At 37.1% G+C, this 26,910-nt stretch overlaps 3 protein-coding genes across 12 annotated transcripts; 2 read left to right on the forward strand and 1 right to left on the reverse strand.

Annotated features, from left to right (window-relative positions):
* The first annotated feature begins 8,601 nt into the window (after positions 1–8,601).
* LOC110628093 (ferredoxin-2, mitochondrial) lies at positions 8,602–9,386 on the forward strand. Its single transcript, XM_021774579.2, has one exon. It carries the CDS (start codon positions 8,698–8,700, stop codon positions 9,175–9,177), a length of 480 nt encoding a protein of 159 aa, XP_021630271.1. The 5' UTR covers positions 8,602–8,697; the 3' UTR covers positions 9,178–9,386.
* Positions 9,387–18,756: 9,370 nt separating this feature from the next.
* Positions 18,757–19,779, forward strand: LOC110628683 (calmodulin-like protein 3). Its single transcript, XM_021775475.2, has one exon. It carries the CDS (start codon positions 18,973–18,975, stop codon positions 19,429–19,431), a length of 459 nt encoding a protein of 152 aa, XP_021631167.1. The 5' UTR covers positions 18,757–18,972; the 3' UTR covers positions 19,432–19,779.
* A 111-nt stretch (positions 19,780–19,890) lies between these two features.
* On the reverse strand, positions 19,891–25,434 carry LOC110627501 (protein FAR1-RELATED SEQUENCE 5). 10 transcript variants are annotated; one of them, XM_021773841.2, is made up of 4 exons: positions 25,301–25,428; positions 24,589–24,702; positions 23,745–24,345; positions 21,133–21,423 (listed from the first exon to the last, which is right to left on the reverse strand). In XM_021773841.2, exons 3-4 carry the CDS (start codon positions 24,291–24,293, stop codon positions 21,202–21,204), a joined length of 771 nt encoding a protein of 256 aa, XP_021629533.1. In that variant the 5' UTR covers positions 24,294–24,345; positions 24,589–24,702; positions 25,301–25,428; the 3' UTR covers positions 21,133–21,201. The 10 variants fall into 10 exon arrangements, with proteins under 10 accessions (XP_043805043.1, XP_043805045.1, XP_021629533.1 ...); XM_021773842.2 differs by lacking the exon at positions 25,301–25,428 and adding an exon at positions 25,072–25,294; XM_043949108.1 differs by lacking the exon at positions 25,301–25,428 and adding an exon at positions 19,891–20,830 and having other exon boundaries at positions 21,198–21,423; positions 23,745–25,294.
* Positions 25,435–26,910: the final 1,476 nt, after the last annotated feature.

A 26,910-nucleotide genomic window follows, 5' to 3' on the forward strand; every position in this document is an offset into this window, starting at 1 on the left:
AGTATTCAGACAAGGGTATTATTGGCCCACTGTTAAAAAAGAAGCAGAAGAGTTCGTCCGAAGATGCGACGTATGCCAGAGATTTGCTAATGCCATCAAAACTCCAGCCACTCCTCAAGCTAGCATATCCAGTCCATGGCCTTTCTCGCAATGGGGAATTGACATCCTGGGACCTTTCCCCAAAACCACGGGGCAGAGGAAATTTGTAGTGGTGGCTGTAGTGTACTTCTCAAAATGGCCAGAGGCGGAAGCAATAGCCACAATCACAGCTCGAAAGATGATAGATTTTGTGTGGGGGCATATCATCTGCAGATTTGGTGTACCCAGAGTGCTTATTTCGGATAATGGCAGACAGTTTGATTGCAGCACCTTCAGAGCTTTCACCACGAACATGGGTATCTGGCATAAATTCTCCTCTGTGACTCATCCTCAAACTAATGGCCAAACAGAGGTCACCAACAGAGCCATCCTACAAGGATTAAAAAAGCGACTAGATGGGGCAAAGACAAATTGGGCAGAAGAACTCAACAGCATCCTGTGGACACTCCGAACCACCCCTAGAGCACCCACTAAGGAAACGCCCTTTGCACTTGCCTATGGTACAGAGGCCATAGTCCCAGTTGAGTTGCAGATTCCTACTCATCGAGTCCAATTTGCTAATGAAAGCACTAATGATGACAAGCTAAGAAGCAACCTGGATGCCCTTGAGGAAATCAGGGAAGAAGCTCAAGTCCGAACTGCCGCCTATCAACAACGGGCAGCACGATACTACAACCAAAAGGTCAGAGAAAGAAGCTTGAAAGTGGGAGACCTAGCCTTAAGAAACCTGGAAGCCACAGGAAAAAGGGCGGCAGCTGGTAAGCTAGCACCGACCTGGGAGGGCCCGTTCAAGGTAACAAAAGTAGTCCGGCCAGGAGTATACTGGATTGAAGATATGCAAGGGAACCAGGAGCCTCACGCTTGGAATATTCAACACCTCAAGAGGTATTTCCCTTGATATAGTTGTAAAGAAAAACATTGTATTCCGATGAATATGAAGGAAACAAGTTATTTACACAATGAGATTATCTTTATTATCATGAATAGTATTCCTCCATGAAAAAGAAAGGTAGGTGTACAGGATCCCCTAGATTTCCTGACATCGCAAACCAAATTGAGAGCACAAACAGCCGGCGGGGCCCCGAGGTCACTCCGGAACAAAAACAACCGGCGAGGCCCCGAGGTCATCCCGGAAACACAAAGAAGACCGGCCCTCTCGCCACCTCGGGCTTTCCACTGGCGTCGTGAACAGCTCTTAACAACCATTCACCCTCACGGGTTCCTGGCAGGATTTGTCCCATTGGGTTCTTGCATCGAGTGCATCCTTCCCCAAGTGGATTTGGCCCAAATTTCCCTTAGGAAATTAGGTCGCCTCCCCCACTACTCGAACCCTTGACCTCCCACTTTAAGGGAATAGTCTGGTGAGAGTGAGTACCAATTGTTCCAAGATCTCCTGGAACAAAAACAGCCGGCGAGGCCCCGAGGTCGTCCCGGAAACACAAAGAAGACCGGGATCCCCTAAGAACTCCCGGGAAAACAAAGCAAAAAACAGCCGGTGAGGCCCCGAGGTCGTCCCGGAAACACAAAGAAGACCGGGATCCCCTAAGAACTCCCGGGAAAACAAAGTAAAAAACAGCTAGAGAAGGCCTTAAGACCATCTTTAAGCAAAAATTCCCCATATCATATGCAGGGACAAGGCATAAAAATACAGTTCCGACCTCACAAAAAGATGCATCCAAAGGCATCAAAGAAAGGCCAAACTCTGATCTCCCGAAGGAGTTCGGAGCACTATGGCCAAAAGGTACTGAACTTAAAAAGTGATCGCTAACGCTAAGCTCAGCTTACAAAGAGGTCTAGACAGCAAACAGCCTGGAAGATATCCAGGGATATACGAAGCATCACAAGCCATAGGCGTAAAAGCCTAAGTGAAGAGTAAAGAGCCGAGCTCTCAGCTCGGATATAAAAAAAAAAAAAAAAACAATTCCATACGAAGCTGAAGGACCGCGCTCATAACTCGAGTTCGTCAAATAGACATCCGAGCTCATAACCAAGGAAGCCGAAGAAATTATTTACCCCCTCAACACTCATGCAATGAAAGGTTGAGGAGGTCAAGGGGGCAATTTGGGAAGAAAGGACCTCAGCTTCATTTCCTGACAAGACAGAACTAAAAGCAAAAAGGCAGCCCTGCTAATCACTAGTAGAAGGTATGTGCTCTGACTTATAAGTTCAGACAATCGAGCTCATGACTAAAGGCTAATCTAGTTCAGAAAAAGCTTATGAATAAAAATATACAATGTAAGCATTACAGTTACGAGAAGGAGAGATAAATTATAAAGCAGCTCAAGTCAAAAGAAATTCAAATTTCATTAAGAATACAGGGCTGTTACAATCTACTTATCGGACGAGGTTGAAGGAAAGATAGTCCTTAAAGGACTTACATTTGTAAGAACATCCTCGCCTACATTATGTTTATTTACAACTGTATCTGGAGGAAGCCCGGCATCCTTTGGGTCAAATGTCTTAGTATCAACAACAGGGGCAATCTCCAACCCTGGATTGAGGTCCTCCCCTCCAGATTCGGGGTCGCCTTTTTCAGACTCAAGGGCTCCCAGGTCCTCCCCATCCGACTCGGATTCTTCTTCAGAAGATACAGCCGATGGACCTCCGACACGATAGTCCCCTCTAGGCATAGGGAAATCATCTTCTCCATACAACACCGGCTCACCATCAGAGTCCACTTCAGCCATATGAAGCTTTGCCAGAGGAGTATCAGGAGCATGCCTAGCCTCTCTTATACCGCGATTGTAACCAATTACATACATGCGGAAGGCTTTCTGAAGAATAGCAGCTTTCATGTCTGCAGAGGCTAGATATTCGTCAAGATGTGTTTCACAGGCCTCAGCTATAAATGCCTTCCACTCAGGAGAATCCTTGTAGTCCTGAAGGTGAGCTTCACAGGCCTGCTCAATCTTTCTTTTCAGCTCCTCCGACTCCTGATATTCTGCTAGAAACCTCTCGCGTTCTAGCAGGACCTTGCCTTCAGCATGTTTCACCACCTCGAGCAGGGCTGAACATTTACGTTCCAAAGTCCTGACTTCATGGTTAAGCTGTTGATGGCGAAGTTGGGACTCCTTCGCCGATGAAGCCAGGACTCTGATACGTTTAGAGCTCGTGCTCAGCTCCTGCTCAAGGACTTCCACCCGAGCCAAGGCCCTCTCCTTCTGAGCATTCACCTCATTCAGGCGAACTTGAAGTCCTTCAGAATCAGCCTTTAAGGCTTCATATTGGCACTGGACTTCATCCCTTTGACTTGCAGCCTCATCTCTTTCCTGAAGAGCCGCTGTCATAGAGGACAGCTGCTTTAAAACTTCTACACAACGAACTTCCACCTCAGCTGTCCTCTCATCAGACTCCTGGAGAACCCTGCGAGTACGAGACAACTCTGCTTCCAGGGATTTGGTGTGCTCTGATGCCTCAGCCGCTTTGTCTTCAGCTCTTTTAAGGGCCTCCAACGCAGAGTGCAACTCCGCCTGGAGGGACTGGGAATGTTCCTGGGCAGCTATAAGATTGTCCCTGGCGTCATTGGTGGCAGATATATTCTCCTCCAGGCGCGCCTCTTCGATCCGGCGATCCACGGACTCCCGGAGGGAGTGGTCGCGAGCGTCCACCTCCATAAAAAGACCTGTCACCCAGTAAGGGAGGACAACCATCAAAAGAAAGAAATAAAGAAGACCGAAAGAGAGAGAAAAATAATTTACCATCAAAAGCATCTCCCTGATTGTATTCCCAAGCTCTTCACGAGATCGGGATCGGAAGGACGCTTGCTCCTTGGTAGAACTGGCTAAAAAACCAGTAAGGGTAAGCAGGCATGGATCTGAGGCCTCTGTAGCTCTGCCGAACATCCGTTCTCTAAGAAATTCGGCGACGGCATTGGCCGGAGATTGAGAAGTGATGTCCGCTGCGTTCACTGTGTCGTTGTCAGTAGAAGACAATAGAAGCACAACAGGAACATTTTTTCCCTTCCCAATAGGAGGAAGGGCAGGAGAAGATCCTTTGGAAACCCTGGGCTTCTTCTGGGCAGGAGGAGGGGCAGGTGTTCCATGAGACGCTGGACGCTTGTCCCCGGTTTTCCCTACGGAGTCTCCAGACTCAGACCTGACCCCCACAGGGGCAGGGGCATTTTTGGCAGGCGCCTCTAAGACGTCATCCTCCACAAGGACGATCTCTTTCCCCTTCCCAGGGGCCTTCTCATCCTCGGTAACGGGGGACTTAAGTTTTCCCCCTGACACCTCTTCAGAAGAACGAGCAAGACCCAACTGTGCCTGTTCAACGACCTCGGTCTGCTTCACAATGGCTAGAGAAACTCCCCTCACACCCTCTGAAGAACCTTGAGCAGACTTAGACTCTTCAATAGGCTTAATAGTCAAGGCTGACTTGCCACGACTAGAGGGCCGAGATGACTTAGAGCCTCGAGAGCTCAGCTTAGGATCCCGAGAGGAAGCCTTGGTAGGAGGTCGGCTAACTTTCTTGGAAGAAGCAACTTGAGCCACCTCTGCAGCGACCTCAGGCACAGAACGCCCAGCCCGAAGGGCATCAAAAATTGCATGCATATTATCCCGAGATAGGACTAAATTCTTCGGATGCCTGATCTCTTCCATTTCAACGACAGAAGCTGCAAAAACACGAAACTATAAAGGATTAGCACATTTTATAATATCATTTACAACAAAGAAACAGTCATTGGACGAGGCACTATACCCGTGTCCCGGATATCCCTAAGATTAGACACGAACATACACTTCTCGACGTCATACTTCTTTTCAACAAAAGTCAGTCGAAGCAATCCCACCTGCTCAATAAGGCTCAACCGGGGCAGGTCATTGCAGCCCGGAGAAACATTCTCCCAACTTAGATCCACTCCCCATGATAAGGCGGATTCTAATTTCAGCTCCGCCACAAGGAAATTCTCAACCCATCCCTTTATGGAATCCTTGTAGCCCGTGAAAAGAGACAACCCACTACGAGGGGAAAAATAATAGAAATTCTGAACCGCCCTAACGAGACGGAAGAAAGTGACGAACAGACAGGCCGTGGGTGTGAAACCCCAGCTTCGGCAGATGGATTCGAAACAACTCATGAACAGAATAGAATTTGGGGATAACATCCGGGGAGTTACTCCGAAGTATCGGAAAACCTCGACAAAAAAAGGAGTAAAAGGGAAAGGTAGACCAAAATCCCTCTGTTTGAGAAAAAAGACTAGGCAACGCCCCCTCTGGGGATCCATCAAACCAGGGGGGGAGGGTTTGGAAGAACTATCCTTTCATTTTGGAAAGGAGCTCGAATAAGATAAAGCGAAGTATCTAGATACCTCCGAGAAATATGTTTATTTATGGTAGAAGAAGTGATATGCAACCTAAGATTAGCGACATCCGGGAGCTTTGGACCCTCCATGGAAGAGCAAAGAAGCATACCTGAAAATGCAATAGGGTGGAAAAAATAGAAGAAGTTGCAGGAAAACAGAGAGCAGAAGAGAGCAAATTTCTTCAGAAGACAGAGAGAATTCGAAGTGAAAGGCAATAATGAGATGAAACGTTGTTCTGAGCAGTTTTGTCTTGGAGCGGTGCGATCATTAATTGCTCTCGAAGTTTACCCTCTCAACGGTTAGATAATAATCGGCGAGAAGGTAAAGGGGCAAGAAGATGACCGCTGGGCTTCTCCACCCCTACAAAGGGCCAAGCCCACACGCTATCCGCATAAAACAAACTCAAGTCGTCAAAACCTTGAAACCGATCTCTAGTCGAATCTCTCCCTCAGGACGACTTGACACGCAAAATGCACATCATCACCGCTCAGGCAGTAAAAAACTAAGGAAAAAGAGTAAGTCATAGAAAGACCCAAGGAGACAAACAGGAGGAAGCATGATAAAGGTCAGACCAGCCTATCACCTAAGAGGGATCACCATTGAGCAAAGGCCAGGAGCCCAGAACGAAGCAATGAAGACGCCTCGGAATCTTACAAAGTTATGGGTCAGAAGTTCAGCCCATTGATTAAAGACAGAGCTCACAGGTCGGTTAGTCCAGCTCAGAAAAAGTAAATTGAAAGCTAAGGGAACTTAGAGCTCGGCTCATTGAACGTAGACAGAGCTCACAGGTCGGTTAGTCCAGCTCGGAAAAAAGTAAATTGAAAGTTATGGGTCAGAAGCTTAACCCCTTGATTGAAAACAGAGCTCGCAGGTCGGTAGGTCTCGCTTGGATAAAGTAAACCGAAAGCGAGCTCGCAGGTCGGTCGGTACAGCTCGGAAAGAGTAAACTAAAAACTGAGACTGGCTAAATGGATTCTGGGTCGGGTCAATTAAAAGGCAAGAAGGAAAAAACAATATCGTAGACTTCTCAGAGAAAACCACGGAGAAAACAGTCTCAACATCTCATTCATAATAAAGAAGGAATAGTTCAAATATGAACGAAAAAATGAAAGTTTCATTACAGCACGTTACGAATACCCATATTACAGAATAAAAAACTATCCTTAGAGGATTTACATGACCAGATACATCGTCTACGTTTACATCACTATCACCCATCACACTATCCCAGTTTTCGATACAGAGGAACTCTCGGGTACAGAAAACGAGCTCTGTAGGTCGGCCGAGCCCCGCTTCGTTATTATAGGGAAACTGAATAAGTTGATTCCCATAAGCATTTCTCACTGTTCCCCTATAGGCAAACATTCGGTTGCCCAAATGTGATGCACGATACATACGAACAAGCTCAGATATTATATGTTGTTCGTATGTCACACATGAAAAACATAAGTCTTTGAGTTACGGCTTCAAGAAGATCACAGAGCATATATTCGAAGGCATCGACGGAAACTTGACTGAGTGCGACAGATCTCAGCCTCTCATAATACAGGTACTCCACACCAAAGGGGACAATAAATTGATCATTTTCGCCACCTCCATTTATATCAAAAGCAGACAACATGGACATCGGGGAAATTTCCTTCTCGAAGGGAGGTAAAGTCAAAACAGACCCCCCAACAGCCCATAGCCTCTTTGGAGTTCGAACAACAACCGGAGGAGGAGGCCAGCCAGATGATCCGAGTAAAACAATTTCAACGACCTGCCAAATGGCTCCACCCATCAACCGCCCTATTAGGAGGACCTCGGAAGCAACCTTCAGACTCCCTCGAGGTAATATCAGATTTTCGAGAGATTTGGACTGACCCATCTTTATCTCAGGTACTGCAAAAAGTTCCAAACAGAGACAAGTCAGGATAATCTTTTGTCAAGATAACGAAAGCAAGATTAAAGCAAACCCCTGGGGCAACAAAGCAATGAAGTCCCGGGCTCACCTCAATCCGTTTGAAGAAGGCGTCAAATAGATCCTTTGCAGAAAAAACAGGAGAATCTCGCTGGAAGAGAAGACTCCCTTTCCCCGACAAAGGCCCTAGAAGTGAAGAGGAGTCAACACTGATATATGCTCAAAATCTGAAGTCTTGGCGCAAAATAACTCTAGACTCTAAGCCCACGATGTCAGGATCTTTAAAAGATATTCATGGGAAAGGAAAAAGAAGCATGTCCAGGCGATAATGACAGGAAAGTAAAGAAGAGCAGAGTATCTGAGAGGTAAGGAAAGGCCAGAAAGGGAAAGAGGCAGATAGGATTCAAGAAATGAGGAATGGCAAAAAGATGAAAGGGAGTTATGAAGGCATCTGTACGCGAACAGACGCGGTCATAATGGTTCTCGATATTCACCCCCTCGGCAGTTAGAGCAATAACTGCCAAGAAGGTGAATGGGCAATTGATAACCGCTGGATTTCCCTACCCCCAATCCTGGGCCTAGATTACGGCCACGGCCCATGAAAGGAAGGCCCGCACGTCCTCTCAAAACAAGCCCAGATCATCAGACCCCTGAGGCCGGACTCCACCAGATTCTTCCTCATCGAGATCGGCCCAGCCCGTATAACCTTCCCATGGATTCCTTCTCCTCCTGGGTTCAGCGTCCAACCCAGCTTTCGGCCCAGCCCAGAATCCAGAACGAGACTCGTCATACAGCCTGGCAGATCCGCTCGAGCGTACGCACGGGGGAGAATCAGAGGCCGTTACGCATGGAGCAGGTGCCTGATATCCTCGTACGCCCATATCTGTATGACAGAGACGCGTGGCCCAATCATGGGAGAGCTGTTATACTTCACCAACAAGCAGGAGGAAAGTATAAAAGGGATATCCCTCTAGAGAGATGGACCAAGCTTGATTCTTCAATATCAAAGCCCTTATAAAACTCTATTCTATTGGATCTCAGGTCATCAGTTTTAAAAATGAAAACATATAATTTTTAATTGTGAATTGTATGGAATTAAATCAAACATGAATTATATATAATTTAATTGAATTGTAAATTTTAAGTTGTATTCTGAATAATAAAATTTAATTTTACTGGATTTTATTTAATCTTCAATTAAATTTCAAAAAAAATGTAATTCTTGAATCAACGCTATAAAAAAAATTATTAAAAGAAAGAAAAACAACCATGAAAAACCATTGGATATTACGTGTTCGCACTGTACATCGATCGAACCGTAGAGAAATCCCTTTCTGTTTCCAAACGACACCAGTTAGCTGACTCTGAAACCCCATTCCTCAGAGCCCCCGCAACAATGGCAATATCGACCGTCCACAGACTCTCCTCCCAACTCAACCGCCTACCTTCCCTCTCTCTTTTCACCAAATCCGTCCTTATCCGCTCCTCTGCCACCGCCACCACCTCCTCCGCCAAAGTCGCCGATCGAATCGTTAAGCTCTACGCGGTCGACCTTGACGGTAAAAAGCAGGAGATAGTCGGCCTCGCTGGCCAGACTCTCCTCAAGGCTTTAACCAACAAAGGTCTCATCGACCCTGCGTCCCACCGACTAGAGGAGATCGACGCTTGCTCCGCTGAATGCGAGGTCAGCATCGCCCAGGAGTGGCTCGATAAGCTGCCACCGAGATCTTATGATGAGGAGTATGTTTTGAAGAGGAATTCTAGAGCTAGGGTTTTGAACAAGCATGCTAGGTTGGGATGCCAGGTCGTCCTTACGCCAGACCTTCAAGGTATGGTTGTTGCGATCCCCGAGCCAAAGCCTTGGGATATCCCCTAAACTGAACATTGATTACAGGGTTTTGCGTTAATTTTGCTTTACCTTGCTGTTTGGCATTGAATATTCAATAATTTGAACCCTTGAAATGGGTTTTTGTTTCCTGGAATGTGGGATATGTCTAAGATTCCCTTCTTTTGGGTGCGCTGAACTTAATTCGATGTTCTGGATTAGTTATTTTGAATTTTCTGCAAAATCATTGTTTACCCTAACTTGGCTTGCGTAATTCATGTTAGGAGTTTGATATTGTTATGTTTTATATTGTTATTTGTTAGGGATATGAAATGACAATAGGCTTGTTTTTGAAAATCTTGACATTCTGACCACTGACCATTTAAGCACTCAGCTATAAGATTGTATTGAATGTCTGATGGAATGACAAAAATAGATCCTTAAGCTTCTGGGTAACTTGCACGGGATATTTGCTGCAAAAAAGTTGGAAAAGAAATGTATTATAGGTTTTTGGGCATTGAAAGTATGAAAGCCCTTGCATAACTGTGCTCGAATTATTTGAATAGTAGAAATAAGCACAGCATAATGTGCTCTGTGCTTTTCCCCTATTTGCTATTCAAATGAACCATTAAACCCTTATAGTTGTCCGAGAGTAAATGTAGTTTGAAATGAACAAGTTCACATGCTTGCTGATAGAAGTTCTCAACAGCAGTTTGAGAATGTTGAAGTTGTCGACGACATAGGATTGCTAGTTTAAATGTTGTTAACAAAAGAGGGTGAGAGTAATTGCAGATATTGGGACCTGTTGTAGGATGTTCGAAAATGAAAATTTTATAGGTATTCCAATTGAATTGAAATGCAATATCTCCTTGTGATGTAAGAATATGTGGTAATTCCGTTAGAAAATCTACAAAAAAGGGTTGTTTTAAAATGACACTGCACTGGATGATCTTTGGGAATTGTGAAAAATGCTCAAGAGTGACAGTTTAAGCAGTAGAACGTGGAGATGGAATAACCATCTACAGATAATGCTTTTAACATTTGATGGTTGGTTTTATTGTACGTCACCATAATCCTGTTGATAATCCCAAGATGGCATTCAACTAATGTGGAAAATTACAACTATTTTTATTTTATGAGTCTAGGCCTTTGGAAAGAAAAGTTATCAAATCTTTTAGATGATCAGAAGTTGAGGATTCATCTGACTTCCGAAATTTGGGACAGTTGTTTTTAGTTTTGGTAATACTGGGAAGTGGGTATCAATTTGATGATCAGTTGACTATTTTTGTGTTGAGGCATCTAGCATCAAAGTTCTGGTTGCCATAAGCCATAGGCTTGTCAATTCTTTGGAACTGAACTTCAAATACAAGTAACCCATCAAGACTAACCTGTTGCCCATTGTGCATAACTTGTTAACTTAGTTTTTCAAGTTTCCAGAGATAGAACTGAGGATCTCAGTGCTTACTGATGTGAAGGTATTGGTTATATAAGTTTGTAGTTGATTGTGGACTTGGTGATAATTTGATAAGCAATTGGATTGTATAAGAACTGCTAGAATGGAGGGCTTTTTGCAAAATAAAGTTAAAAAAAAAAAAAAAATTTCTTAAACCCTGGTCCTCGAGAAAAAATTTTTCGGACCAGGGTGAATTGGTCCTTTACCGCATTTTATAAGTGCGGTAAAGCTTACCGCACTTATAAAATGCGGTAAAGGGGTGATTAATATAAAAAATAATTTTTTTAAGAAAAATAAAATTCTACCGCACTTTTGAAGTGCGTAGAATTTTATTTAAATTTATTTTTAATAATTAAAATACTACCGCAATCTTAAATTGCGGTAGAATGTTAGATTCTGCGATGGTTGATAATTTTTAATAATTAAATTAATATCTCAATTTACGTATTACCGTACTTTAAAAGTGCGGTAATATCAATTTTTCATTTTACGCATTAGTGCGGTAATGCGTAGAGTTTATTTAATATATTATATTAATTATATTTATTTATTTATGTATGAAATTTATAGATAATTATAAAAATTATATTAATATTAATTATTTAATATAACTAAAATTTAATATAATTTTTTCAATAATCTAAATATCTTATTAATTACTTAAAAGAATAAAATATACAATATTTTTATAAATAATAAATAATATTAAATTACTTACCTGGAGATGGAGCAGTTAGAAATTGCAGCGTAGAGACACGGACGGAGCAGGAGCACGGACACGGACGGAGCAGGAACACGGACACGGACGGAGAAGGAGCACGGACACGGACGGAGCGGGAGCACGGACACGGACGGAGCGGGAGCACGGACACGGACGGAGCGGGAGCACGGACACGGACGGAGCGGGAGCACGGACACGGACGGAGCGGGAGCACGGACACGGACGGAGCGGGAGCACGGACACGGACGGAGCGGGAGCAGGGACACGGAAAGAAATTGATGGAGATGGAGCAGCGTGGAGATGGAGAAAATTGATGGAGATGGAGCAGCGTGGAGATGAGGGTTTTATAGTGAGCAGCATGGAGATGGAGAAAATTGCAGGAGATGGAGCAGCGTGAAGATGGAGAAAATTGCAGGAGATGGAGCAGCGTGGAGATGGAGAAAATCTCAGCAGCGTGGAGATGAGGGTTGATGGAGCAGGGACATGGTGGGGATTAAATTTATAGTGGGTTGGGAAGTTGGGAAATAAATCTCCTCTACCGCACTTTAAAAGTGCGGTAGAGGACTTTCTCTGCCAGGTGCAGGAGTCTCTGCACTTGGCAGAGATTCTACCGCACTTATAAAGTGCGGTAGAAGCTCCCTGCCTCCTGCTGACGGGGCAAAGACGGATCTTGTCTCTGCTCTCCTTCTACCGCACTTTTGAAGTGCGGTAGAATTTTTTTTTAAAAAAAAAATTATTTTTTTTATTAACCGCTGACGGGGCAGAGACGAGACCCGTCTCTGCCCTCTCTGCCAGGTGCAGGCAGAGACCACTTCTACCGCACTTTTAAAGTGCGGTAGAATTTTATTTGTTAAAAAAAATTTATTTTTTATATTAATCATCCCTTTACCGCATTTTATAAGTGCGGTAAAGCATACCGCGCTTTACCGCACTTATAAAATGCGGTAAAGGACCGATTCACCCTGGTCCGGGAAATTTTTTCTCGGGGACCAGGGTTTAAGAAATATATTTTTTTTAACTTTATTTTGTAAAAAGCCTCGCTGTCTCTGCCCTCTCTGCCAGGTGCAGGCAGAGACCACTTCTACCGCACTTTTAAAGTGCGGTAGAATTTTATTTGTTAAAAAAAATTTATTTTTTATATTAATCATCCCTTTACCGCATTTTATAAGTGCGGTAAAGCATACCGCGCTTTACCGCACTTATAAAATGCGGTAAAGGACCGATTCACCCTGGTCCGGGAAATTTTTTCTCGGGGACCAGGGTTTAAGAAATATATTTTTTTTAACTTTATTTTGTAAAAAGCCTCGCTTTAGGCCATTACATATTTACATGGGCAGGGTTCAAGGGAATCCCTTCCATTCTAGGGCTTTTTACAAAATAAAGTTAAAAAAAAAAAATATTTCTTAAACCCTGGTCCCCGAGAAAAAATTTCTCGAACCAGGGTGAATCGGTCATTTACCGCATTTTATAAGTGCGGTAAAGCCTTGGTACTCACCCTCGTAACGCCGGACTCTTGTGTGGAGAGGTCTTGGGTTCGAGTGGTGGGGGAGGCGACCTAATATTCCTATGTGGGGAATATTAGGCCAAATCCCATTGGCCTCGTGTGGTCATGGGACAAATCCTGCCCGGCGGTTGTGAGGTCAATGGAATGAATCACGGGAGGGTCGGACTTCAGGTTCTGGGCCATGTGGGCTCGGGAGATGGGAGAGGGACCCGTGACACATTTTATAAGTGCGGTATGTTTTACTGCACTTATAAAATGCAGTAAAGGGATGATTAATATAAAAAATAAATTTTTTTTAACAAATAAAATTCTACTGCACTTTAAAAGTGCGGTAGAAGTGGTCTCTGCCAGGTGCAGGAATCCCTGCACCTGGCCGAGAGGGCAGAGACGGGTCTCGTCTCTGCCCCGTCAGCGGTTAATAAAAAATAAATAATTTAAAAAAAAAAAAAATTTTACCGCACTTCAAAAGTGCGGTAGAAGGAGAGCAGAGACAAGACGAGGGCAGAGACAAGACCCGTCTCTGCCCCGTCAGCAGGAGGCAGGGAGCTTCTACCGCACTTTATAAGTGCGGTAGAATCTCTGCCAGGTGCAGAGACTCTGCACCTGGCAGAGAAAGTCCTCTACCGCACTTTTAAAGTGCGGTAGAGTAGATTTATTTCCCAACCCACTATAAATTTAATCCCCACCATGTCCCTGCTCCATCAACCCTCATCTCCACACTGCTGAGATTTTCTCCATCTCCACGCTGCTCCATCTCCTGCAATTTTCCTGCTTCATCTCCTGCAATTTTCTCCATCTCCACGCTGCTCACTATAAAACCCTCATCTCCACGCTGCTCCATCTCCTGCAATTTTCTCCATCTCTACGCTGCTCCATCTCCTGCAATTTCTTTCCGTGTCCTTGCTCCCGCTCCGTCCGTGTCCCTGCTCCCGCTCCGTCCATGTCTCTACGCTGCAATTTCTCACTGCTCCATCTCCAGGTAAGTAATTTAATATTATTTATTATTTATAAAAATATTGTATATTTTATTCATTGAAGTAATTAATAAGATATTTAGATTATTGAAAAAATTATATTAAATATTAATTATATTAAATAATTAATATTAATATAATTTTTATAATTATCTATAAATTTTATAAATAAATAAATATAATTAATATAATATATTAAATAAACTCTACGCATTACCGCACGCGTAAAAATGAGAAATTGATATTACCGCACTTTAAAAATACGTAAATTGAAATATTAATTTAATTATTAAAAATTATCGATCATCGTAGAATTTAACATTCTAAGATTGCGGTAGTATTTTAATTATTAAAAATAAATTTAAATAAAATTCTACCGCAATTCAAAAGTGCGGTAGAATTTTATTTTTTTAAAAAAATTATTTTTTATATTAATCATTCCTTTACCGCATTTTATTACTACACAGCTTACTGCACTTATAAAATGCGGTAAAAAACCGATTCACCCTGATCCGGGAAATTTTCTTTCGAGGATCAGGGTTTAAGAATTTTTTTTTTTTTTAACTTTATTTTGTAAAAAGCCCCCTAAAGCATTAGAATAGGTGGAAAACTGCCTCGCCTCCCTTTATATTTCCCCAGTTTAAGTGTGTCTTCTATAATTGCTTGAGTTGAGTCATGGTTAGAAGATGTTTACCTCATTGACCCCTCGAGGTTTTTATTTGTGATATTTTTTGGGATCATCTCAAAACTATAATGCTTATAGATCGTCGGTCATCAGGCCGTCGTTCTAATATTGCTTCCAATTTAACTTTTTGTTTTAGCCTCCTTTACCAATAATGGAAATTGTGGTCTTGTTACTTCTCTATGTTCTTTTGTAGAACATTTTTTAAACAACGCCTGATGACTCGTACAATTGAAATACTAGGTGTATTTAATAATTTGATGAGGAGGGAAGACTGAGATGAAGACATCAAGCGAAATCACTACTTAAATCGCCTCTATGGTTATATGATTATTTAAACTAATGTAGTTAATTAAGATTTCATTTTTTATAATTAATTTTTATTGGAATTTTAAATTTGAAAAGCCATTATTTTAAAGAGGATTTCAATGTCAATACATTATAGTTTATTAGTTAATCCATTTATATTTATATATTTTGAATTCATTCACACATTTTTAATAAACAATTCTTTACTCCTGCTTTGAAATCAAATATTTTATAAAAATTTAATTTAATTGGTTGAATAAGATATTTTTTTAAAAAAATTAGTGAGATAATTACAAAAAAGTTAATCTATATAAATTTAATAAATAAAGAGATAAATTTTTAAATATAAAAACTTATTAGTACTTATAGCACTTGGGACCAATTTGTAAAATATTAACTTTAATAAAATTAATCAAATAAAATTTTAAAAATTAAATTTAAAAATAAAAAAATAATATATAAATTTCAATAAATATCAAGGGAAAAATTGTAATTTGTCAGCCATGTTTAACAATGTTATAGCAAAATACTTATTTTGTTAACGACCTGGAATTATAGGAGCTTTTTTTATTACAAAACAATGTTAGAGGCAAATACTTAGTATGCTGAAACGTGGAATTATAGAAATTTTTTTATTATAAATTAAATTATAAGATTTTACTTTAAAAAACATTTAACATGTTAGTTTTTTATAAGGAAAATTTAATATTTAATTTTTACGAAAAAATTTATTAATTGGTGTGTGATTTCAAAAAATATTATAAAATATTTTTTAATATTTTTAAAATTTTATTAATTAATTTTTTTTATTAATTACTATTTGATTTTTATTTTTTAAAAAAACTTATTAGTTAATTTTTAAATTTTATGAAAAGTTTATTAATTAAGTCCATCATATTAAAAATATTTTTTTTTACAATATTTAATGATTAAAATTAATAAAAAAGCTAATTAAAAGATTTTTTAAAACATTAAAAAAAATTTAATATATTTTTTAAAATTAAAAAATTAATTAAAAATTTTTTTCATATGGATTAAATAATATTTTTTTTATTTTATAATTATCATAAAAATTAATAACATTGAGTTTGACATAATTAAGGCGACAATGAAAGAAGATATATAAGTGTAGTTTGCAGAAAATTAGAGTACTTATTTAGAAAGAAAAAATCAAACAATTTTACAGAATATAAAAATAACATTTAAAAAGTAAAACATTTATTTTCATAGAAAAACAACAGTATTTCCATTTTCCTTAAATTTAAGTTAGATCTAATTTTAATTTATAGGAGTATTTATTGCTCATATAAAAAATATATTATTTTTGTTTTAAAATAATATTTAAATTTAATACATTCTCATTATATTTAAAATTATACTAAAACATAAAATATTTATAAATAATTAAATATCGATAAAAAAAAACTTTGGTATTATGTAAAGAATCAGAGAAAAATAAATCTCATTCATATAAAAAATGATCGTTACAGTGCTGCACAGTGAACATCCTTTTATATGCACTGAGATCTCACGTGCCATACAAGCAAATTACACAAAAGATCCCTGAACAAATAAAAGCTTCTACATGTAAGTACACAGTAATACAGTAAAGCAGTAAAACATAACTCAAGACAAAAGATATCTCAACATCATCATCTGCATATATGTCCTTGTTAGTGCTCTTGCGCATACCGTGTATTCAGTCTCCTCTATTTGTCAACGAGGTTGAAATGATAAATCTGATAAAAAAAAATTAAAATATTTATGATAATTTATATTTATATTTATCACTTTAAATTTTAAAGAATAAAATTAAATTTTTTTAATTTATCACAATTATAATTAAAGGATTAAATTAAATTTATATAAATGAATGGTAAATTACAATAGTCTTTAAAATTTTATATTATTAATAAAATATATAATTTTTTAATTTAAATTTTATATTAAAATTAAATAGATTTTATATAATATTAAATATATTATATTAAATAAATATTTATTATAAATAAATTTCTATCCTATAAAATATCACACATTAATAATATACATTAAAATATTTCACTGAATATTTATATTTAATATTATAAATTATGTATATATTTTTTATATTTGAAAATTTTTATTTTCTATTAATAATATTCTATATAAAATGAAATATTATATATTTTAAATTATGAAGTTTTATTTTTTCATATTATTAGTTTTATTTATATCTCTCATAATATTATAAAAATAAAAATAAGGAGTGAATAATAAGATTAATAAAAAATAATATTGTTGCAATAAAAATATATATTTAAGAACTATTTTATTATTTAAATAAAATTTTAAGAATTATATTATAATTTACTATTAATTTATATAAATTTAATTTAATTTTCTTTATTTGTAATTGTGACAAATTAAAAAGATTTGTTTTTATTTTCTAAAGTATTAGATATAAATATAAATTACCGTAAAGTTTTAGATTTTTTTATTCAATTGTTCGAAAAATTAAAAAAAATATTATTTAATTAATGTGATATGCCAGAAATGTTTTAGCTCTCCGTCCCATTGTTAATTGTATCCCATTAATCAAAGTTTTATACTCGATCGTATTATTAATTAAGGAAAAGCCAAAACGTGACGAGACGGCCAACTTGTTTAGCCTCTGTAGTATTGTTTCTGTCTCGTTCCGATTTAATCTGGTTGTCCCATCTACATATAGGGTACTGAGATTTGTGTGATTGTCTTTATAACGATTCGAAAACGGGACTGCTACCGGCGTTAGGGTTCAGATACTTAAGATCGCCGGAATCCGTAGTAAGCCTACTATACATTCTGTATATCTAATAAAATCTCATACATGATCATACATTTATAAAATTACTTAAACATTTCATGAAATCAAACTTAACCTATGCATGTATCATAAATCGAAAACATAAAACCCATACTAGAGCTCTCATCATATGCTCTAATATGGTTAACATACATGTCTCAACTTGGTTCAACATAACATATACATAAAACTTTTACATAAGGATCATGTTAATAGGGATTACAAGGTAAAAAAAATTAGAGTAAAACACAATTCTAATCCATTAAAATAATACATATCCATAACTATTCTATCACATTAATTATACCAGCTACTATGCCGACTTCACAACGCTATCTTGGACCCTGCAAACCTGGAGTTGGGAAAAAGGGATAAAGTACAAAATCCTAGTGAGCAGAATATAAAAACAGTTTAATAAATATATACTCATATGGAATGCGTCACAGCACAAACAATTCACAACAAGATGGACTTGTTATCAGTAACCATCTACATAATCCAAAGTGTCCGGCTCTCGATGGAGCTTCTCAGAATTTTCGCTTAAACATAACATAACATATCCATAAATGACAGGGGCGTAGAATGAATCTCGACCTGAACTTCCGTATCATATCGAGGGCTAGTTAGTCATTCAATATATCCACAACAACAGTAAAATATGCAATGCGTCATATTCGTGAATTCTAATGCAACATCCTAATACATAAACATGGCATTCGTGATATATGAACTTTAAAACAATAGATTAGTTTAGTTCTACTTATTAGATTAGTTTAGTTCTATTTATCTCTAACTGACGCTTGCCTAACACTAACACCGTAGCAGTTGATTCACTGCTCGTCTCTACGATCTCTCAAATCTGATAAATGGACTTCAATAAAAAATTAAACATAATATTACAAGAGTCACATCAATTACATGCTTATTTATAACATCGATAAGAATTAATAGAGTTACATTTTTGCTATATTTACATTTATCCTTGATTGTATCGATCTGTGCTCGGTCTATGTGCTTATCATGGACACGTGTCTGATCTAATAATATAAAATAACAGCTTACGCGCAAGATTAGCGGTCCAATTCCCATTTACTTGGTCTTCTTCAACCTGCTTCTCCCACGCGTTTTTCACACAAAAATAGCCATTGCTTTCTCCTTCTCTTTGCTCCACAAATTTATTCTTTTAAAGCCATTTTCTTTACATCTCTTCTCCATTCAATCTCTGACTCAAACTCAGACTTCCGTCACCTTTTTTTTTTTTATCTCCTCTCTCTCTCTTCTCTCTCTTCCCTTTCCCTTTGCCTTAAATCTCTTCTCTATTAACAAATAATTTAATCAACTCCTAGGTGTTAAATTTTTTGCTGTATATATATTTTATCATGGATGCGGCAGAGCTACAAAGAGTTTTTCAAATGTTTGATAAGAATGGAGATGGCAAGATAACAAGGAAAGAACTCGGTGAGTCGCTACAAGATTTGGGTATTTTTATATCCGACAAAGAGTTGATTCAAATGATAGAAAAGATGGATGGTAATAGAGATGGGTTTGTGGATATTGATGAATTCGGAGGATTATATGAATCGATAAGTAACGAGAAGGATGAAGATGAAGACATAAGAGAAGCATTCAATGTTCTTGATAAGAACGGCGATGGGTTTATCACGTGGGACGAGTTGAGGTCGGTTTTGGCGTCGTTGGGGCTGAACCAAGGAAGAGGTTTAGAAGATTGCAAGAGGATGATAAAGAAGTTGGACGTCGACGGCAATGGGATGGTCGATTTCAAGGAGTTTAAGCAGATGACGAAAGGTGGCGGATTTGCTGCCCTAGATTCAATTTAAATTCTCACATGCATAGAGAAGATTAAATTATTATGGACTTAATATTTCTGGGGAAAAATAAAAATATAGAGAGAGAGAAGAAACTTTTTGCGTTTTGTACTGGAGACCCTCTTTGTATTATCTGTAATAAAATAATTGAGACTTTGTTTTTTATTTTTTTAAATCAGGGGATTTGGAAGAAAATTTTTTAAAAATTAAAGTGGAAAGAAACTTAATTTTGCAAATATGAAGTTTCTTTTTCATTCTAATTTGTAAAGAATTTTCTTATTGTCCCTAGATTTGAAGAATTGCTCATACGTGTCATTTGTGATATGAGGGCTTATATATAATTAAGTTATGGTTGTTGTATGTCTTGTTGTATTCACATCTGATTTCTTTTTTTTTTTTAGCTTTAATAGCTATTGTTCATGTTGATTTTTATAATTTAATTTGACAAAATCATAATATAAGGACTAAACTATTGAATTTTAAAAATAAATGGACATTTGTTTTAGTTTAAAAATAAATCAAGCATGAAAAAGTAATTTAACCAAAATATAAGTATAGATGCATTTCACATCGGTTACTAAAATTTTCGTAGATGGGGTTTTGTGGTACATAGGAATAATATGAGATCTTAGCAATTAGAACTTAATTTCATTTCGTCTTTGAAGAATGCTTTTAAGTGCAGAGAAGATCCAAGGCATCTCTGCTGCCTTAAGGATTATAATAATATATTTTTGCCTATCACTCACTGGATGAATAGTCAATAAGGCACCAGGGTTGGCTTCCCCTTGGGGGGAAAGTGTATCTAGATAATCCTAATTGAGAAATTTCTTATATCCATTCAAGATATGTAATTTAGTACTGTTAAAAGATTGATGATGTTAAAAATTAGACTCAATTTAGCTATTTAGGGAAAAAAAATCAAATCAAAGTAAACTTCTATCAACTTAAGTCTTAGAATAGTTCAAAGAGTAGCTTGATTTATTTACATTCATAACAACATCTCCCAACAGAAAGCCTTAGAAATCAAAATAACAGTTACACCTGCTAGAAACTTTAGTAGACTCAAAATTAAGGAAATTAGGATTATATTCAAAATGGCAATCAAAATTGAGACAGGTAGATAAAATGGAAGTGGAGAAAAAAGAAAAGAAAAAGAAAATGATACTTGAAATATCAAAATTTGTTAAAAAAACGATTTCTTTTTTTTTTTTAATAAAAATTAAAAAAAATTAAGAATCCTCTATCAGGCACTTCCATTGGTTCTCTCCTGAAATAAACATGGAGAGCTCCACACGCATTCTTCTTGATTTGATTATCTTATTAATTCAAGAGAGAGCTTAAGTTCCTAGAATTTTTTTTCTGCCTGCTGATTTCCCATTTTCTTCAAATCTTCAATTGCATAAAGCAGAGACTGAGGCAAAGCAGAAAGTGGAGATGGTGATAATTAATGCTATAACATAATGGTAAGATACTGATTCAATATATCGATTTGCAAATGCAAATTGGCACCTTACAGAAGCACCCACTGAGGAAAGCAAATGCAAACAGTAAGCACTAAGCAGTGAATTATCAAGACGACATTGCATGGTAATAATTCAATAACAACAAGCAACCTACAGCAACAAAGGCACGAAAATGATCATTGTAGAATCAAGAGTCCTACGAATGTTAAACCTAAATTGCATGGCATTCACAATGAACCCAGTTAAAATATGGATAGAAAAAATTAGTTAAACTGCAATAAGGCAAATGGATAAAAGGAACACTAATGTACAGACCTTTCTACGCATATTTGCAACCTGAATCATCCAGCAACTCATTTTCTAGTTTTTTTACATTGTTAACAACGTCCTGAACCTTACTTGACAAGTGATTAGTATGTTCCTCTATATATGACAACACCATTTGTAATTGTTCCTGGTATGCAGCACACCGCCGTTTACATCGTTGTTTCTCATTGTTAAGCTCACTAGTGAGTTCTCGTATTTTCCGATCCTTTTCATCCTGAAAAATTCTGGAGTTTAGCAGGCAACCATGAAAATAAGACTGGAGAGAACAGTTAACTAAGGCAGAACTACCTTAATTGGTTCATGTGCTCAAGGATGACACACATTCTTTATCTGAAAGTTAAGAATAAAAGCAGAAAAAGCTGGAATTCATAAACTTTTATCCATAATTTATTATGTGATCCGGGGGGCTGAATTTGCTGATTAATGGTTATGTTAGTGAATTCGCTGGTAACGGAAACATGGCACTAATTGTAATAATGTAATAGTAAGGTGAATCGCTATGCAATTTTTTTTTGAAAAATTTATAAAGGTCATGAAATTAGCAAATATTTAAAAGTATAATCAAAATTAAATTATATAACTTAATGATAAGTATAAATATATCTAATAAACACGAAATCTATAAGTTTTAAACATCATACATAATAATTAATCTCAATTACTACTAGAATATGCGTTTAGTATTTACATTATGCAACATAATTTAAAATATTTCAAGAAACTATATTTTAATTTAAAGTCATGTTCTTTTTTATACTTACTACTTATTTTTCATAGATTTTTAATTTTGTAAATTTTATATTTATATTTTATACTTGATACTTAGTTATCATTTATTATAATTTGTAAGAGCATAAAACTCATTTAATAATTAGTATTAATGATATTAGGTTACAATTTTGAACTTCTAAAATTCTACATTTCTAATCTAGAATTCTAACTTCTAATTATTTTTAATTATACATTCACTCAAAAATGATTGAAAAATATCTAAAAACTTGTTGAAAAAATAATAAGAACTTATGTCCTGAATTTCACATGTAAATTATCTAACATTCTAACTTCTAATTATTTTTATTTATGAATTCACTAATAAATGATTAAAAATATCTAAAACTTATTGAGAAATAAGAACCAACCTTTTGCTCAATAGCACTTTAAAACCACTTAGTATCTTGGATGATTTGAGCTCTTCAACACAAGAATTTCTAGAGAAGTTGATTAATAGCGCTTGAAGAGTCCTAAAGTTGATAGAAAATTTAGAGAAACTTGAAATAAATTTAAAAAAAAAAGGGTAAATTTTGGCTTGGGAGGAAAGTGGAAGGCTTCAAATATGAAGAAAAAAGTGTCTTCTACCTTCAATAATTCATACATTACGCTGCAAGTGGTCTCTTGCAATATTATGCATTCACTCAAAAATTATTGAAAAATATCTAAAAACTTGTTGAAAAAATAATAACTTATATCCTGAATTTCACATATAAGTTATCTAATATTATAATTTCTAATTTCTAATTATTTTTATTTATACATTCACTAAAAAATAATTAAAAATATCTAGAAATTATTGAGAAATAATAAGAACTAACTTTTTGCTCAATAGCACTTCAAAACCACTTAGTATCTTGGATGATTTAAGCTCTACAACACAAGAATTTCTAGAGAAGTTGATTAATAGCACTTGAAGAGTCCTAAAGTTGATAAAGTATTTTCTACCTTCAATAATTCATACATTACACTGCAAGTGGTCTCTTGCAGCAATCTTAAAGATTTCTACCCATCAAATGAAGGTAACAACCTTTATGGCCACTAAGTCGCAGCCAATAATAGCCGTGACAGACATTACCGACACAATTTTTAATCGTCGTGAAATAACGGCCTTAATAGTAACGGCTCCTTGGAAAACCTTTAAAACCATGTAACTGACCCTTGTGATAAGCCCACTGGACCTCCCAAGGCTCCTATCATCATCACTAGCAACCAACACAACTCCCTTCCCTTCTTTTCAGTCAATCAAGGAAGAAGAAGAATCACAGATTTTAGAGATGGGACTTGTGGGCTTTGATACGCCCAACTCAGCCACCATTTATGTGCATGGTGGCTGTGTTTGTGACCACTGGGACCTCTGCTCCTCATCACGGCTTCCTACCAGCCAATTCGTCACTGGTGAGTATGACCCACATGCTGGCATTAGGAATGGCAAGCGCATTCAAATAATGAGCCCTTCCAAAAGCTTTCAATTTCAAATTTGGTGTTTAGATCCACAAATTGGTGTCGTTTTGGGCATTATGGTGCCAAGATTGGTCTTATAAGTGAGTGAATTTTGAGAATTTAGTTTTGCCTTTGACAAATTCTAAATGTTCCATTGTAAGGCATGAACTAGAATATAAATATCAAATGCTAGTTAAGTAATGAGTTTTGGTTTTTTGTATTTGGAATTGGAATGAATTAAGTGGCAACAGACTTCAGCACAGATAGTTATGTATTGAAAAATATCAAAAGTACTTCTGTAATGTATTGAGAAAGATAACCTACCTCGCTGAACAAATTTTTTGCAGATCCTCGCCATGGTACTTTATCAGGAGACATTAATGGGTGATTGTGCTCTTTTATGAATTTGGTGACGACCCACTTAACTCCATCCCTTAAAGCTAACCTCAACATTGCAGGACAGCCTTCTCGGGTTATGGGTGGGGGAGGAAGAACTCTGTCTTTCCTGCATATGTATTTCTTTTCACGAAAGCCTTCCTTGGAGCAAACAAAATCCTGACCAATAACCATGTTATTTACTCGAGACCGTCGGTTATGATGGATGCGCACAATAAACCCTATATGCCTGCCATAAGCAATATAAAATTCTCGAGCATCATCCCTTGAGTTGAACTCCATGCCAAAATATGGTTCCACAATATCACTCGTTGACAGTAAATTTTCATTTGATTGCTCTATGACACTGTCAACCTCATCTGAACATAAACCAACATTTTTTGACAGCTCATTGTCCGCAAATTCATGCCTGTCATAATCATGAAAACATCTTCCATTATCATCTGAATCAAATGCTTGATTAGATGAGCCCTCCATTCTGCTCTTGATTTAGTATCAGATTTAGACAATTGGTTCATCCATCCAATAACTGCATGCAGGAAATCAGAATCACATTTTCAATTTTAGATTTATTTGAATAATCAATGTGTTTTGAGCTTAAATAGGTGAAAAAACAACAATATAACATGGGGAAAAAATCTATAGAAAGCTAAACTAGCACATAATTGGGATAAACACAACCCAGGAAGGCAAAAATAACCCCTTGCATCATGAACAAGTCCTGATTGTAATATGTAAAATGCTAACTGAAACAATGAAGACAATTGGTTACCTAAGAATCAAGTCCCAACGCCTTCATCAAATCTGAAAGAAGTGGCCTTACGCCACATCACAATCATGACAGTGCAGGAATTTTATCAATGGCCAAACTCTTAATATACTTGTGCTGCAAAAATTTTTGAAAGCAAAGAATTGTGCTTTACAACTATATCGCATATTCAGACCGGTACCAACATTGTTTAGGTTTGTTAGCAGGGAAAAATAGCTTCCGAAACAAAGTAAATTGGATATCAATAACAAAGAATTCTGAGCGTCCATTACACAATTCTATAGTCCCTCAAATCTTTCAAAAATGCCCAATTCAAAAGCTCCTATTGACGATTCACGGTTAATTTTAAAGCTATTCCAAATAAAATCGAGATATTTTTGCTTATACTTGTAGTCTATACTCTACAAACCCCTGCAATGGAAAACTAGACAGAGTTTGCCAGAAAATCATGGGACAACAGAAAGTGAAAAGTTCTAAGACCCGTACCTGAGATGAATATTCCAATAAGACACGGTGAAAATGCAATTAACGTGAACAAGGAAGTAAAAGAAAGGCCTGTAAATCTAGCTTTAATGATCTCATCTTCCATTACTCTTTTTCTTTTCATTTTTTTTTCCTTAGTCTAGTTTTCTAGCAAACCAAACGGAAATTTCAGCGGGAAAGAGAAGGGGAAAACAGTTTGGCACTAAAAAATGTGAAGTGTTGATGAGCGTACCAGAAGCAGTAAAAACCCTAGGATTGCAGAGTGCTGAAGCGGCACGGCTAACATGATAGACCGGAGATGTACGCGATCACATCTTTTATTCGTAGGTTTTTGGACCCACCGCTTAAAAAAGGGGTTATTTTTTTATGGCTTAAACGGCATGTATTGGTTACATACATTTATATAAATATTTTGTAGCCAAACCATTTATTGGCAAATCACTTTGCTCTCTCTAGACTTTTTTTTTTCTTTTGCTATGCAAAATTAATTGTATGAAAAGGTTCTGAGGATAAAAAGTGTACAAATCTAAATAGATCCTACATGTGAAAGTTTAAACAGATTCTACAAGGAATTCAATCCAAAATTATATATATTGGACGTATCGGCGCGATCTCAAGACGTTTACATCAAAGCCAATAAACCTTTCACTAAGTAAAAATCAAAAAGGCCTAAAATAAAATATTCAACCTAGAAACTGCCCAAAACGAAAAGAGCGGCAAATACAGAAAAACTCCAAAAGGAGATAACACTATATATGGCCAGGCGAGGAGAAGGAGGTGCAGAAGACAAAGCTCTCTCGCCGCCGATCAGAAGAACCTTCATCAAGACGACCTACGAAACTTCTCGCTTCTCTCTATCTCTCTAGTCTTCCTAGGGAGAAAATTTTCTCTCTTTGTCAATGAATTTTTTTTTTATCTTAAGAGCAAGTGTTTTTTTATGCCGGCAAGTGGCTTTCCCTGTCTAGAAAGAGCAAGGAGGGCTCTCATTCTCTTCATTAGGCATGGGTCGCCCTTACCAGAGTAAAAGGCTTTTTTATTTTTTTAGTTATTTATTGTTTATTTTTGTTTCTTTATTTTGGTTTTTTGTTATAATGACAAGAGATAATTTTTGTGAAGTATTTTTGTTTTTCCTATCGTATTCTTATTGGAGACTAAATCAAAGAGAGAACTCCTTTCATGGTGGATGCCTTCAAGGGTCGATATCTAGAAGATCGCCTTTATTGTTAACCTTAAGCACTGATGGCATTTGGAGCCTTATCTACCACTCATTCATACGTCACTTGATCAGTGTCTTCTTTTTTGGTCAGATTTATTGCTCTCATCTTTGCTCAAACTCATGTATATTGACATGAGGCTTGGAGGCTCCATGTATATGGTTTTAATCGCACCATCGATATTAAGAAAAAACTTTTCGAGGTGGAATTTTTGTTCTTCTCTTTATTTTTAGCCGTTTAGCGCTGAAGTTGAAGTCTCGCTCTTTTGTTGCTTTTTGTTTTCTCCTATGTTGTTGGTGGGATTTTGGCCTAGTGATTGTGTGTATTACTAGTTGTTTTGTTGTTTTGGAGTTGCTTCATCTCTAGTGGCTCCAAAGGTTGGAACAGTGGTATTGATGGCGACAGTGACAAAAGGAAAAAATTTTCTTTTAGAATCTTCATATTCATTAGGTTTAGGGTTAGTGGGCCGGATCCTGGATTTGAATTGTTTATAGTTGGGCCTTTGGAAGCTTTTTCTCTTCAAGCTTGTATTGTATGATTTGGGTTTCAACCCAATTCCAATGAAATTGTCTGTCTTTGATAAAAGGAAAATTATTTAGTTTGACGACATTGGAAAAATCAATAATTG

This window comes from Manihot esculenta, chromosome 12 (genome assembly GCF_001659605.2).
Source record: "Manihot esculenta cultivar AM560-2 chromosome 12, M.esculenta_v8, whole genome shotgun sequence".
NCBI classification, from domain to species: Eukaryota; Viridiplantae; Streptophyta; class Magnoliopsida; order Malpighiales; family Euphorbiaceae; genus Manihot; species Manihot esculenta.

Bases quoted from the DNA above. Each gene is read 5' to 3' on its own strand.
- LOC110628093 (XM_021774579.2), top strand. From the start codon at position 8,698: ATGGCAATATCGACCGTCCACAGACTCTCCTCCCAACTCAACCGCCTA.
- LOC110628683 (XM_021775475.2), top strand. From the start codon at position 18,973: ATGGATGCGGCAGAGCTACAAAGAGTTTTTCAAATGTTTGATAAGAAT.
- LOC110627501 (XM_043949108.1), bottom strand. From the start codon at position 24,293: ATGGAGGGCTCATCTAATCAAGCATTTGATTCAGATGATAATGGAAGA. The intron at 21,424-23,744 runs GTAGGTTATCTT...AGAATTTTTCAG, and splicing joins CAAAAAATTTGTTCAGCGAG to GATGAAAAGGATCGGAAAAT.